The 12,646-nt window shown below is 40.5% G+C and overlaps 1 protein-coding gene across 1 annotated transcript; it reads right to left on the bottom strand.

The window, feature by feature from the left end:
- Positions 1-397: 397 nt before the first annotated feature.
- Positions 398-12,421, bottom strand: exd1 (exonuclease 3'-5' domain containing 1). The gene is made up of 11 exons (XM_061743298.1): positions 12,292-12,421; positions 12,134-12,199; positions 11,996-12,032; positions 11,829-11,905; positions 10,773-10,843; positions 10,577-10,663; positions 9,018-9,122; positions 8,842-8,928; positions 8,575-8,718; positions 6,719-6,910; positions 398-1,018 (listed from the first exon to the last, which is right to left on the bottom strand). Exons 1-11 carry the CDS (start codon positions 12,419-12,421, stop codon positions 398-400), a joined length of 1,617 nt encoding a protein of 538 aa, XP_061599282.1.
- Between the last annotated feature and the right edge of the window lie 225 nt (positions 12,422-12,646).

Here is a 12,646-nt window from a genome sequence, read left to right as displayed (position 1 = left end):
GTTGGTTATTTTTGTGTCTTATGGGCAAAAGCTTTTACTTGGCAATACAAAATGTGCAATCCAGTCAACAAATGGCAAGATAAAAATAATCAACAGTGTTTGTTTTTAACTGAGATTACTTTTCAGTGTAACTATTCAGAATGCAATCTCTTTCAAAAGTTGGGGATATTTAGGGCAAAAACAAAAAAAAAAACAGACTGAAACACCTCTTAGTGAAAACAACACAAACGTTTTGCTCTTCAGTCCACTTAACAAAACCTATAAACCAATTTCTCATTCATAGCCGATACCAAACTTTTGCACAAGAAGCATAAATGCTGCCATCCACTGGTCACTTTTGAACATTACAAACTGTGAAATTTCCAAAGTGCAGATACTGTATAGAGGGTGTTAAATGTTATGGCAGTGAAGTGTTTCTTGGTGTCTTCCTGCCACACGTGGGAACCGCCCCCAGCCCGTCAGGAGCGCTCACATTCCTGGCACTCTCTCCAGGAATCTGAGGTGGTGGTAACTGTAAAAAGAAACCTCTTCCTATAGAGGGTAAGGCAGGGAAAGATGCCTGCTCTTTTCCAAATGGCTTTCCTCTCCCCATAACTGGTGCCTCTTTGCATCCCCTGGCCACATCTGTAGATAGTGGATGGCTGGCAGTCATTTCTTTTATGACATCTGACCCAATGGCTGGAGTCGGGAGTTGCGATGGTTGGTTTAAAGAGGCGCAGTCATCCACTGGAGAAACTCTGGTAACGCTCAATGGGATCGGGGTATTTTGGTTACCAAGAGGCTCCATCTCTGTTGAGGAAGGCGGCTTTACAACTGCAGGTTCAAAGGATTCAGTCTCTGTGCTGGTATGATGGTTTTCAGCTGGTGAGATCTGGGGTGGCTGCTGCTGAGGATGCGGATTGAAGCGAGCCAGCAGTCCCTGCTCTGTGACAGGGAAGCGCCCAGCAGCCCGCTCCCGTCGCTCACGCTGCATCTCGCTCAGCTGCTGGAGCTCTCTGGGCAACTCCATCAGGTCTTCCTGTAGATGCAGGCGTGTAGAAGGGAGGTTCACTTATTACACAGGGGCTAGATGCTTAAACATTGGGGACACACTGCACACAACTGGGGCCTCATGTACAAAACGTGCGGCGCACAAAAAAACGTGCGTACGCCACTTTCTACGCTCACGGTCGAATGTTCAAAAAGTGATTTGAACGTGGAAAGTCTTTCACGCACACACCAAGTCTAGCGTACGCACTCTTCTGAGGTTTTGTCTGTTGGCGACACTCAGTACTCGAGTTGAGGGGGGATGAGGGGGGATGGCATCCCCCCTGAAATAAAAACAGTCCAAATCATCCCCCCTGTAAAAATGCCATCCCCACCTTTCCATCCCTTATGTCATTTCATCAATGAATGTGGTTTTACTGCTATTTCAACATTTAGAAACATCACCAGAACAATAACACCAGAAAAATTTGACAATTTTCACCTGTTTCAGGTAGTTTCACTTGAAATAAGTAGGAAAATCTGCCAGTGGGACAAGATTTATCTTCTTATTACAAGCAAAAAAATCTTGTTCCACTGGCAGATTTTTCTACTTATTTCAAGTGAAAATCTACTTGAAACAGGTGAAAATTGTTGTTTTTTCCAGTGATGAGTCTTGTTTTAAGTGTAATGAGATCTTTTTTACTAAAATGAGACATTTTAACTAGAAATAAAACAAATATTCTTAAGATTTTGAGTTTTTGCAGTGATCCATTTTACTTATCCTGTGAAGGACAGAGTCATATTGATAAGTTCAGAAAACTGTTTTTTATTGTTGTGTTTTGATGTATTTGATGTAATCCCAGTGGATATTTAAAGCTTACAGAAGGCTGCATTTAACTGCTGCTATGTCATTCCTGCAGTATTTCTGCAGGTGTTTTGGTCAGTGCTTTTATTTGTAATATATTATATTATTTGTAATCAGCACAAATGATCTGTCCCCATATGATAAAATCCACCATCCCCCCTGATTTTTTTTTTTACAACTCGAGTACTGGCGACACTCACTAGTGATGCAATGAAGTCCAGAATATGAAGAAACGTGACGTCAACAATAAATTCATGACCACACGTGAAGGACATGACAGTCCCGATATCACCAGATAAGTTACACAAGAGTGGAGCTGCAACAATCTCACAATCAACCAAATGATCTGAACAACTAAAGGCAGGAGCTCAACGATGGAACCTGAAAAACCCTGATGGAGCTTTGGCTCCTTTAGAGGAACCTGCTGCATCAGATCACAGCGATCTGCTGGTCCAGGATGAAGACTGGATCATCAGCTGGTTTAGGTACCAAGAGGATCTTCTGGATCTCTGACCTGAACTGGACCAGCTGCTCCGGTTCAGACCAACATGATGCTTTCAGCTGGAGCTGCTGACCGGTCGGACATCTCTGTCGCAATGACGACCGTATGGGACGACTACTCGAGGTAAACGCCAGATACTAAAACATCCCATAACTGTGTCTGGACAGAAAAAAACATGAAAATACTTTTTGCAGCGAAGAACCGGTTCTGTAAAATTGTCTTTTAAAGACGTGGAAAAAATAAGTAGAAATAAAACAAAAAAGAGCACTGAAGTGGAGAGCTGTGAGCCGCTGCGTCTGTGCGCGACGCCATCTTGAGGGAGAAAGGAGAAAAAAAAACAAAAAAAACAAACAAGAAACCCTGGATGACTAACCAGGTCCGCTCACTCCTCAGGGCCCGCAACGCCGCTTTCCACCCCCTCCCACCTCCCCACCAGGATCCTCCATCACTCCACTCACTGGAGCATGATGTCAGACGGCTGCTCCTGACAGTGAACACCAAGAAAGCTGCCCAGACGAAGTTACAGGCAAGGTGCTCAGCGCGTGCGCCCACCAGCTCACCCCCACCTTCACCAGGATCTTCAACACCTCCCTGGCCCAGGCAGTCGTCCCGTCCTGCCTGAAATCAGCTACCATAATCCCGGTGCCGAAAAAGTCTCCCGCCACCAGCCTGAACAATTACCGTCCAGTGTCCCTCACCCCGGTAATCACCAAGTGCCTCGAGAGACTAGTTCTTCACCAAGAACCACCTCCCCGCGGACTTTGACCCATTCCAGTTCATCTATCGGGCAAATAGATCCACTGAGAACGCCATCGCTATAGCTTTACACTCTGCTCTGACCCACCTGGAGCAACAGCAGAGCTATGTCCGGATGCTCTTCGTGGACTACAGCTCTGCATTTAACACCATACTCCCAGACATTCTCATTACAAAACTGACCACCATCGGCCTACCCCCTCTCACGTGTGCCTGGATCAAAAACGTTCTCACCAACCGGCCCCAGACTGTGAGACTCGGGTCCACTAAGGGTCCACTCCTTCCGGTTTCTTGGCCTCCTCATCTCCGACAGCATCTCCTGGTCTGAGAACGTCACCGCCATCACAAAAAAGGCTCAGCAGCGGCTGCACCTCCTGAGAGTCCTCAGGAGATACAAGCTGGACTCCAAACTGCTGCTGACCTTCTACCGCTCATCCATCCAGAGCCTGCTGACGTACTGTATTGCAGTCTGGTACGGCAGCTGCACCTCTGGAAAGGCTCCAGAGGTGAAAGCAGCGCAGAAGATCATCTGCGTCCCCCACCCCCCCCCGACGGACATTTACACCTCCAGCTGCCTCAGCAGAGCCACAAAAATAAAAAAAGACAGCTCCCACCCGGCTCTGACCTGTTTGACCTACTGCCTTCAGGAATGTCGAAGGAGGAGACACATTTTCTAGGGGGCGCTGTTGAGCCATTTTGCCACTCCCATTAATGCAAACCATTAAATATCAAATTTTTCGCCAGGCCTGGCTTGCGTGCAAAATTTGGTGACTTTTTGTCACGTTTAGCGGGGCAAAAAGGCCCTCCTTTTGTCAGAAGAATAAAGAATAACAATTCCTACAGATACAATAGGGCCTTCGCACTGTAAGTGCTCGGGCCCTAATTAGTGGTATGGAAATAGAAAGAGTATACGAAAATAAGTTCCTGGGGGTAATAATTGATGATAAACCTATCGGGAAATCACATATAAATAGTGTAAAATCAAAAATGTCTAAATCCCTAGCAATATTAAGTAAAACAAATGATTTTTTCTGTCAAAGAGCACAGTTTTTTATGTATAATTCACTCATAGTTCCATACATGACTTATTGTGTGGAGGTATGGGGTAACACCTATAAAACAAATACAAACCCTATTATCCTGTTACAGAAAAGAGCTTTAAGGATAACTAATAGATCTGACTATTATAAACAAACAAATAATCTCTTTATTAAATATAATACTCTAAAATTCCATGATATAGCAGAGCAGAAAACTGTTCTATTTGCCTTTAAACCCCAAGCAGTTTCTTGCTTCCAAACTACATTCAGGATTTGTTCCAAATAAAAGAAACCTGCTATGACCTGAGGGGAAAACTCATGTTTGAGATGACGACAGCAAGAACAAATATTAAAAAGAGATGTACATCAATTAAGGCTAGAGAAATATGGAATAGTTGTGACAACGACCTAAAAATTTACAGTTCTATCTTCAACTTTAAGGAAATGTTTAAAGAAAATATTGTAAATAAATATAAAACACTATAATTATAAAGTATATTATCAAAAACATTCTAGAATGTGAAACGTCAATTTTATATTTATTTATACTTTATTTATATTTATTTATTTTTGTCTTCTTTATGCATTGTTTGTTTCCACGGAGTAATGCTAATGTCTCATATTTAAGCTGATCATAAGACAAAAAGGGTAGGCGCTATAAGCTACGGCTTCAGCCTAAACCTTTTCGGCAAAAGAAATGTTTATTTTACCTTTTCATCTTGTTTTGTAAAAAGGTGTGTACAAGCCGAAATAGAGATTAATTCATTCATTCAAAGCAAAGAACAACAATATCCATAATGCAATGCAGCTTCAATCGGAAAAAATGCCCCCAAATAAATTATTTTTTCCAGGCCTCAACTTTTGACAGGACTATCTGCAGCTCAGAGCCGATGGTTTTTTTTAATTCATTTTACTTGTTTTTGCAAGTTCCCTTTTAAGATGAGCGGTTTTTAATGGATAATTATCCTCATTATCATATTCAAATATATCTACTTGAGGGAGGAGACAGGGAGGAGTGTTGTGCTCCCGCATGTGCGCTCAAAACTAAGTTGATTGTCATGTTCAAAGAAACGTGCGTGGATTAGGGCGTACGCACAGTTTTTAGAATCTGAATTTATTTTTGCGTATGCAAGAATTCCACGCACGGATTCACGTTGAAATCCACGCACTCTTTGTACATGAGGCCCCTGGTGTTTAGAATCAAAGCCTCTGCATAGTTCACACATTTCTGGACCAAGTTGAGCCTGATATGGTAAAGTGTAAATGGAAAGACATGCAACAGAATTCATCAGTAGTGTATAATACTGATATTTGCTTTTTCTCTCCTTTTCAGGAGTTTTTAATAATATATTCAATTTAATTAATACTTCAGTTTCCTCCTGCAGTCCAAAAGACAGTTCATTAACTGGTTATTCATATTGACTGAATAATTTTCAATAATTTAGTTTTCAACACATTCACAAGGATGAACTGGCTGTAAAACAGTTACATCTTAGCATAAATGTTGTGAATTAGGCTGGAAAACCCTACTAAAGCAATTTTAAAGATACATGTTTGGAGATCATTCGGATTTCTTGGAATGAGGTGATCGTGGAACAGTCAACTATGCTCCATCTGTACATTTGTGCCTCCTTCCTGATCCTCTCCTGGGAAGACTGAACAACTGAACTGACATGCAATCACTTCATCTGAAGAAAAAGCTGCCAAAAACCTGATGCTTTTGGCTGAGGTGCATTGGGAGTTATGTTTGCACTGTGCCCCCCCCCCAACATCCTATTATCCTAAATAAGAATAATAAAAATAGACCCAATCACAGTAGACTCACTCTTACAGATGGAACTACAACTAGTTTATGCATCCAGACCCCGGAAGCTTCTGAATTAGAGACTTGACAATTCAATACCAATTGTTTTAACTTTAAAGTTATCTCATAAAGAAAGTCAAAACACATTTGAATAGTCTTAAGGAATAAACAAATTAGCAATGCTTAGGATGTGTGCACACAAGCCTAAAGTGAATTGTAAATGTACTATTTAAATCCACAACAAATAGTGATAAAGCACAGCAACAGAAATTAAAAAGGACATTTTAGATTTTGCTTACAATTATACTTGTTTTGCTAAACACTTCTGTTTAGCACCAATTTGAAAAAAAAATGTACATAGTCTTTTAACATAATGCAGGCAATGACTATATGATGCTAAAGGAGATCAAGGAAATTCTACTCAGACTGTTGAACCTGCAATCCAGTCTTGGATAAGTGGCAGAAAATGGGAAGATGAAGATGTGACAATGTGGCAAAACCCCTTCTGACCACATGGAGGCGTACTGACCTGCTGAGCCGACAAAGAGCCACTGACAGTCAACAGCAAAGTCTGCTTGATTAAATTAGCTGGCCCCTAAATTTGGACCTAATCCATATTATGATGATAATTGTAATGGATCAATATGATACCTCATTTCTTTTTCATTTATTTTTCTACCCAAGATACACTGTTGAGTAAATCCTAAAAACGAAATATTAGTGGTGTAACAAAAGATTTTTGCTTCATGTAACAACTGAAAATGCCTCTCTTTTGCACTGCTCACCATAGTTAGAGGCTCCAGTGCAGCAGGTTCGTAGTGGGTGCTGCTCAGGTAGGAATCCACCACAGCCATGTAGTCCATCATGAGAGAGTCCAGCAGCACCAGTCTGAGAGGCTGCAGGTGGATCACTGACAAAACCAGCACCTTCAGCAGGGCTACAGGGCAAGGACGATTGAACCATATCTCCCTCTCTTTCTGTAAAAGATATACACCAATTACTACAAGTACCAGGTTAATAAACTACAGAAAACTGACAAGTGAAGTGTGAATCAATTCAAATCACCTCAGACCCCCAAAGACTCGCACATCACAATCTCAGATTAATATTGGTTTCAGAGGATCAAAAATATGGAACTCATTACCTTCATACCTATGGCAATTCTCATCCAATCAATTAAAAAATGCTCTAAAATCAACTCTCTTAAACAATAAATACTTCCCATACGGTCTTCCAATTTAACCAGGTGTACCCAATCTTATCATTTTTATTTAATGTTTCTGTATCTAGTTATACTGTTTTTTTCCCCCCCTCATTGTTATAAATTGTATCTGCTTTCCAATGCTCTGGATGTATGTAAATGGAGAAAGCCACTTCTCAAGCCCCTGGAGGGTTTTTAGGCTTTCTCCTTCACATTTCTTTCTACTTTTATATTGTGTTATAAATGTTTTTTATATGTGAAAACAAAAATAAACAAACTTGGTTCATCATATTACAATTGCACATGTGGGCATATTTGTTTTCTATCCTTCAATAACATAAGAAAACCCCTACAATGATCAATGAGATAATTTGAAGCTGATAAAAGTAAATAATTCAGTGAACACTGACTAATGAAAATCAATGATCATTTTGAACTGTGGCTCAACAGAATTGTTTAAGAAAAAAAACTAACTGAAGCCAGTATGAGCAGGAAAATCAAGCTGCATACAGCCTTTACTTTTGACAGACTTATCGACAATTTTCTGTTTGATCTGAGACAACTCTTCTCTCCGTTTCCACTGGTCCATGCTCAAGGAGTTGAACACCAGGACACCAAACCTGCAGAGTGACAACTTTTCACCCTTTTAAAAAAACAGGCTGGCTGCGAGCAGGATTGACGACACTTCTGACATAAATGACAGGACACACTTTAGTTTCATATGTCACAATGGTCAAATTATTTTCAATCTTTTCTAGGGGCATTTCTGCTGGCCTGTTTCATTAGTACGTTTTTTTTAAATCATTGGGACCATAATTCAAAAGAAATAGAAATTTGAAATTTCTTTTCATAAGACAAATTTCAGTTAATTGTTATTAGTTTTACCAATTCAAGTTATTTCAGTGACCCATGTGGGTTTTTCTTTCTTTAATGAGTGCCGACAAGTGTATTTATTGTGGTGGGAGACCGTGTGTCCTTTGGTTCATGGAAATGTTACTTTGATGTGCATCATCAGTCTATAAACACTGCTGAACAAGCACACACTTCGTAGCAACGGATGTCCTTAACAGCAGCAGCATTGAAACCAATATGACAAACAGACAGAGTCTGACCGAGTCAAAAAATGTTCTGGAGTAACACAGGGACCAAAACAAAGACCCAAAGATTGTCAAATAGAAAGCATACTCTTTTCAAAGTGAATCTATGGAATATTTCAAGCTATGCACCAATCCACAAAGATCCCACCTATAAAATTAAGACCAAAGTCCTTTTGTCTGACAGCATCAGATGTAACATATCCATAAACCATGACATGTTAGAGATTTTATGGCAACACAAGCTGGGCTTAAACTTTATCAAGTAAGACTTTTCATGTTGTGACTCATCGGTATAGACTTAGACACTAAATAAAACTGTTGTAGATGAGATGAAATGCTGCACCTCAGTGATCTGTGACTTCATCTGGAGAGATGTGAGCTTGGAGGAGGGCACCTTCAGGTGGAGACTTACCACCTCCTGGAGAGTGCAAACCTTATCAGGAAGGAAACCACCTGTCTCTGAGTAGAAGCACATGACATCTGCAACCTGAAAACAAGCAGAAATGAAAAAAATCAGAAATCAAAGAATAAGACAAAATTCAGCTGAACCTACTTAAGACAAATAAGATAAGATAATAAGACAATTGTGGCAACCATTAGGATTTAGTACATGTACCTGAGTGTCAAAGACATTGGTCATCTTTACTCCGAACTGAGAAATCAGACTTCCAGCGATGGCTCTGCAATCATGAATGACCTATGACAACAATAAAAAAATCAGACGGTAAGGTACCAGTAACCATCGCTGTGCCTAATTAGGATTTCTAGCGTGGTCATGCTCCTCACCTTTAATATGTGCTTACTTTCCAGGATCATGGAGAGACCATTCTTAAATGCCCGTGTTCCAAGTTGCAGGACATCAAATAAATACACCTTCTGTTTTGTAGCAATCTAAGCAGATGACACATATGTTTGAGTTATTTTTTTTTCACCTCTGTGATTAGAAAAATATAGACAGGTGTGATACTTAAAACGGGAAGGATGTCAAGGACAAAAAAAAACACAAAAGAAAAGAAATTAAAAAAAAAAACTTAAAGCAGCACAATGTAACTTTCAGCTTTTGTTGAGTTTGGCGGCTCCTTTGGACAAAAGCGGTAGTGCTTTACCAGAAAGAACACTACGTTTCCCATGAGCACCAGCGCGTACTTTCGGAAAGATCGTGTCCCCGTCGCGTGCATTTGTTTTGATAGCAAATGAAGACGGGGCGGACTTTCAAAACTACTTTTCTGTTTCACCAAGTGAACAGACGGAACGCAAAAAAAAAGATGTTAAACTGCTGGAAAGGAACTGGAATTTACCGGGATACATTAAACAAGGGAGCCAGGGAGCGGTATATGGAGAAAATAATGATTATTAACGGGTTGGATCCATATGAAATCCCTATCAAAGAGTGGAGCTCCGACGAGGACTTACTGCCGCAGTTCTGCACAACCCACGTCTTAGGCTTCCTTGTTTAGGAGTGTTTTGCAGCTGCTTTGGTAAATGTTTGACTCGCCATGTGTTTCAATAAATTTGTATAATAGTATAACATACAGTACATGTTTTGTATCACTCTTACTTCTCTTTTCTTTTTTGTGACTGCTATATTATGGTGAAGAGGCTCCGAGGCGTGAGCAATATTTTTGTTTTCCTCGTGAGATTATTTTTTTCCTCTGCAGCTACAAATAGAGTTAATATCTTTTCCTCAACAAACTAGTTTTATCTGAAGATTGGGGTTAATGGCACCGCAGAGAGCTGGCCGGCAGCTGCGTTTAGTTGGAGAAGTGGGGAATAAAACCCGATCCGACCCCGGTCTGTGTGTTTGTTTGTTTGTTTGTGGTTTAATAAACCCGTGTTTTGATCCGACCCCCACGTCTGTTGTGTGTGGAGCTGCTGCAGCCACAACGCAGCAACGGGTAACCAGCTTCTGCGGAACTCTGCGCTCCAAGCCCCGCCCATTTTCGTCTCGACTACGAATCGGGAAGGAGGGGGAAAACGTATGCGTACGACGTATGCCGTAAAGCAGTCAAAGCCGTAAAAACTTGTAGTTTTTTAGTGTAGCAGGGTTCCTACCATGCTCCTCAAAGTTACATAGTGCCAGTGAAGGCGATGCAGACCCCTCAGACCATGACAGAGGTGTCATTAAACCATTACTATGACTCTGGAAATATGATATTAAGGTGGAAAAGTTACATAGTGCTGCTTTAAAACTGCTGTTGGAATATGACATACTTTGGTCAGTCAGTCGATTTCCTTCAAAGTGGAGATATAGCCACTGCATGCTATCATACTGACTAAAACTTCATATTTCACACAACCCCACTTCAACATAACACACAAAGCCTCTCCGTGCAGGGCTCTCACACCTGCAGCCAACACAGTCGTCCACTCTTGAACGTTTCAACACCTTCAGCTCCGACTCCAATCACTTGCTGCTTTTTGATGTGCATCACCTAAAGCACGATAAACAACACTTAACTTTTCAATTTGCACAATAACATGTGTACATTACTAGACATCAAAGTGATGTATTCAAAATAAAAAGATGCCAGCTTGACTTACAGCTGGTCCAAACTTCTCATGGAACTCATCAATGACTACAAAGTTGATATACTCCTCATTGTCATCATCATCTGCAAGAAAGGAACCTCTCAATAATGAATAACAGTTTATTAGGGGTGGGCAAAAATATTGATACGGCAATATATCGCGATACATAGTCTCCCGATACGATATCGATATTCAATGTATGTATCGCCGTATCAATATTTTTGCCCACCCCTAGCTGTACTGTATTTTTGTGATTTCAATTTCAGTGTGGGTGAGACACTGCATTTTATTTTGAGTATTTTGTATCTAAGAATAATGCACACTGCACTTTTTATTGTGTTTCAGTGTGTTTTTTCATGCAAATATGTTGCATATTAAAATGGAAAGTTTGAATTACATTGTTTTGACTCAGTCTGTCCAATGAATTATCACTATCATCTGATGTACATATATACAACTTGGATTTTAAGATGTGTAATGCATTTTTACATTTTTCAGTGAACTATGTAGAATATCGTGATATATCGCATAATCGGGATATCGCATATTGTATCGTATCGTGGCTCAAGTATCGTGATGCGTATCGTATTGGGGCGGCAGTAGCTCAGGTGGTAGAGCGGGTCGTCCAATGATCGGAAGGTCGGCGGTTCGAATCCCGCTCTGTCCCAGTTTGCTGTCGTAGTGTCCTTGGGCAAGACACCTTACCCACCTTGCCTCGTGTGAATGTGTGTGAATGTGTATGAATGTTGGTGGTGGTCGGAGGGGCCGTTAGGCGCGATATGGCAGCCACGCTTCCGTCAGTCTGCCCCAGGGCAGCTGTGGCTACAATGTAGCTTACCACCACTGGAGAGAATGTGTATGAATGAATAATGATTTCTGTAAAGCGCTCTGGGTGCCTAGAAGGGCGCTATATAAATCCAAGTCATCATTATTATTATTATGTATCGTATCGTGAGGTCCTTCCCAATACCCACCCCTACAGTTTATTGATCTAAGAAAAAAAATGACATCTTAACTAAATGTAGATTTAGTTAAACCACAAACCTGCACTGATTTTACTTAACTCACCCAGTGTGATGGTTTTCCTGTATGGCTGAAACTTTTCAACTTTCAGTTGCTCTCCCAATCCGTCCACATTAATGTTTCTGCGCAGAATTTTCAAAATAGTTATTAATTTCAAAGTCAGAGTCAAGAAATCAATAGTGTGACTTGGTTGACGTTGCTTACAAACTTACCCATCATTGTCATCGTTTGATTCCTTGACAAATTCAACTATTCAATTGTGCAAAATAGTCATATCAGATATTAATATTCACAACAAAATCTAAATCCAGTCTAAACAACTTTATATCAGTTTTAACAAGTGGACTCACCATTAACAATCTCGTGGCCACAGAACAGTTTGGTTCCAGGTATTTTTGACCCATTTCTATCAGTAACTGCAACAAATGTTAGAGGAAACAGTGTTATAGTCCTTATAATGACTAATAAATACACGTGAAGGTAAATAAATACAAATAAAAACGCTAACCATCTGCCAAAACCAAGGTTTTGTTTGGATTGATGCGATGGACGACCCCAAAGTACGAAGAAGTCTTCAGGGAAAGTTTGATACGTTTTCCTTTCAGGATATTCAGGAACTCCACGTCCTCGACATCCATTGTAGCAATAACACAGTGTAGCTCTACACTTAGAAATAAGCGTTTAACGCAATTTCTTTTAAATAAAATAATGTAAACAGAACGGCAGAGCGAGAAGGAGAGCTAGTTATTGCAGCGTGGCCCTCGGGAATTGTGTTGCGTTCAAAAGCGCCGCGTTATTTTACCACCCTTGATGCCTTCTGCAATAAATGTGATATTAAAAAGAATAAAAGTTAAAATGAAGAG

This window comes from Cololabis saira, chromosome 16 (assembly GCF_033807715.1).
Source record: "Cololabis saira isolate AMF1-May2022 chromosome 16, fColSai1.1, whole genome shotgun sequence".
NCBI classification, from domain to species: Eukaryota; Metazoa; Chordata; class Actinopteri; order Beloniformes; family Belonidae; genus Cololabis; species Cololabis saira.
This window is presented reverse-complemented; position numbering and strand designations above follow the sequence as displayed.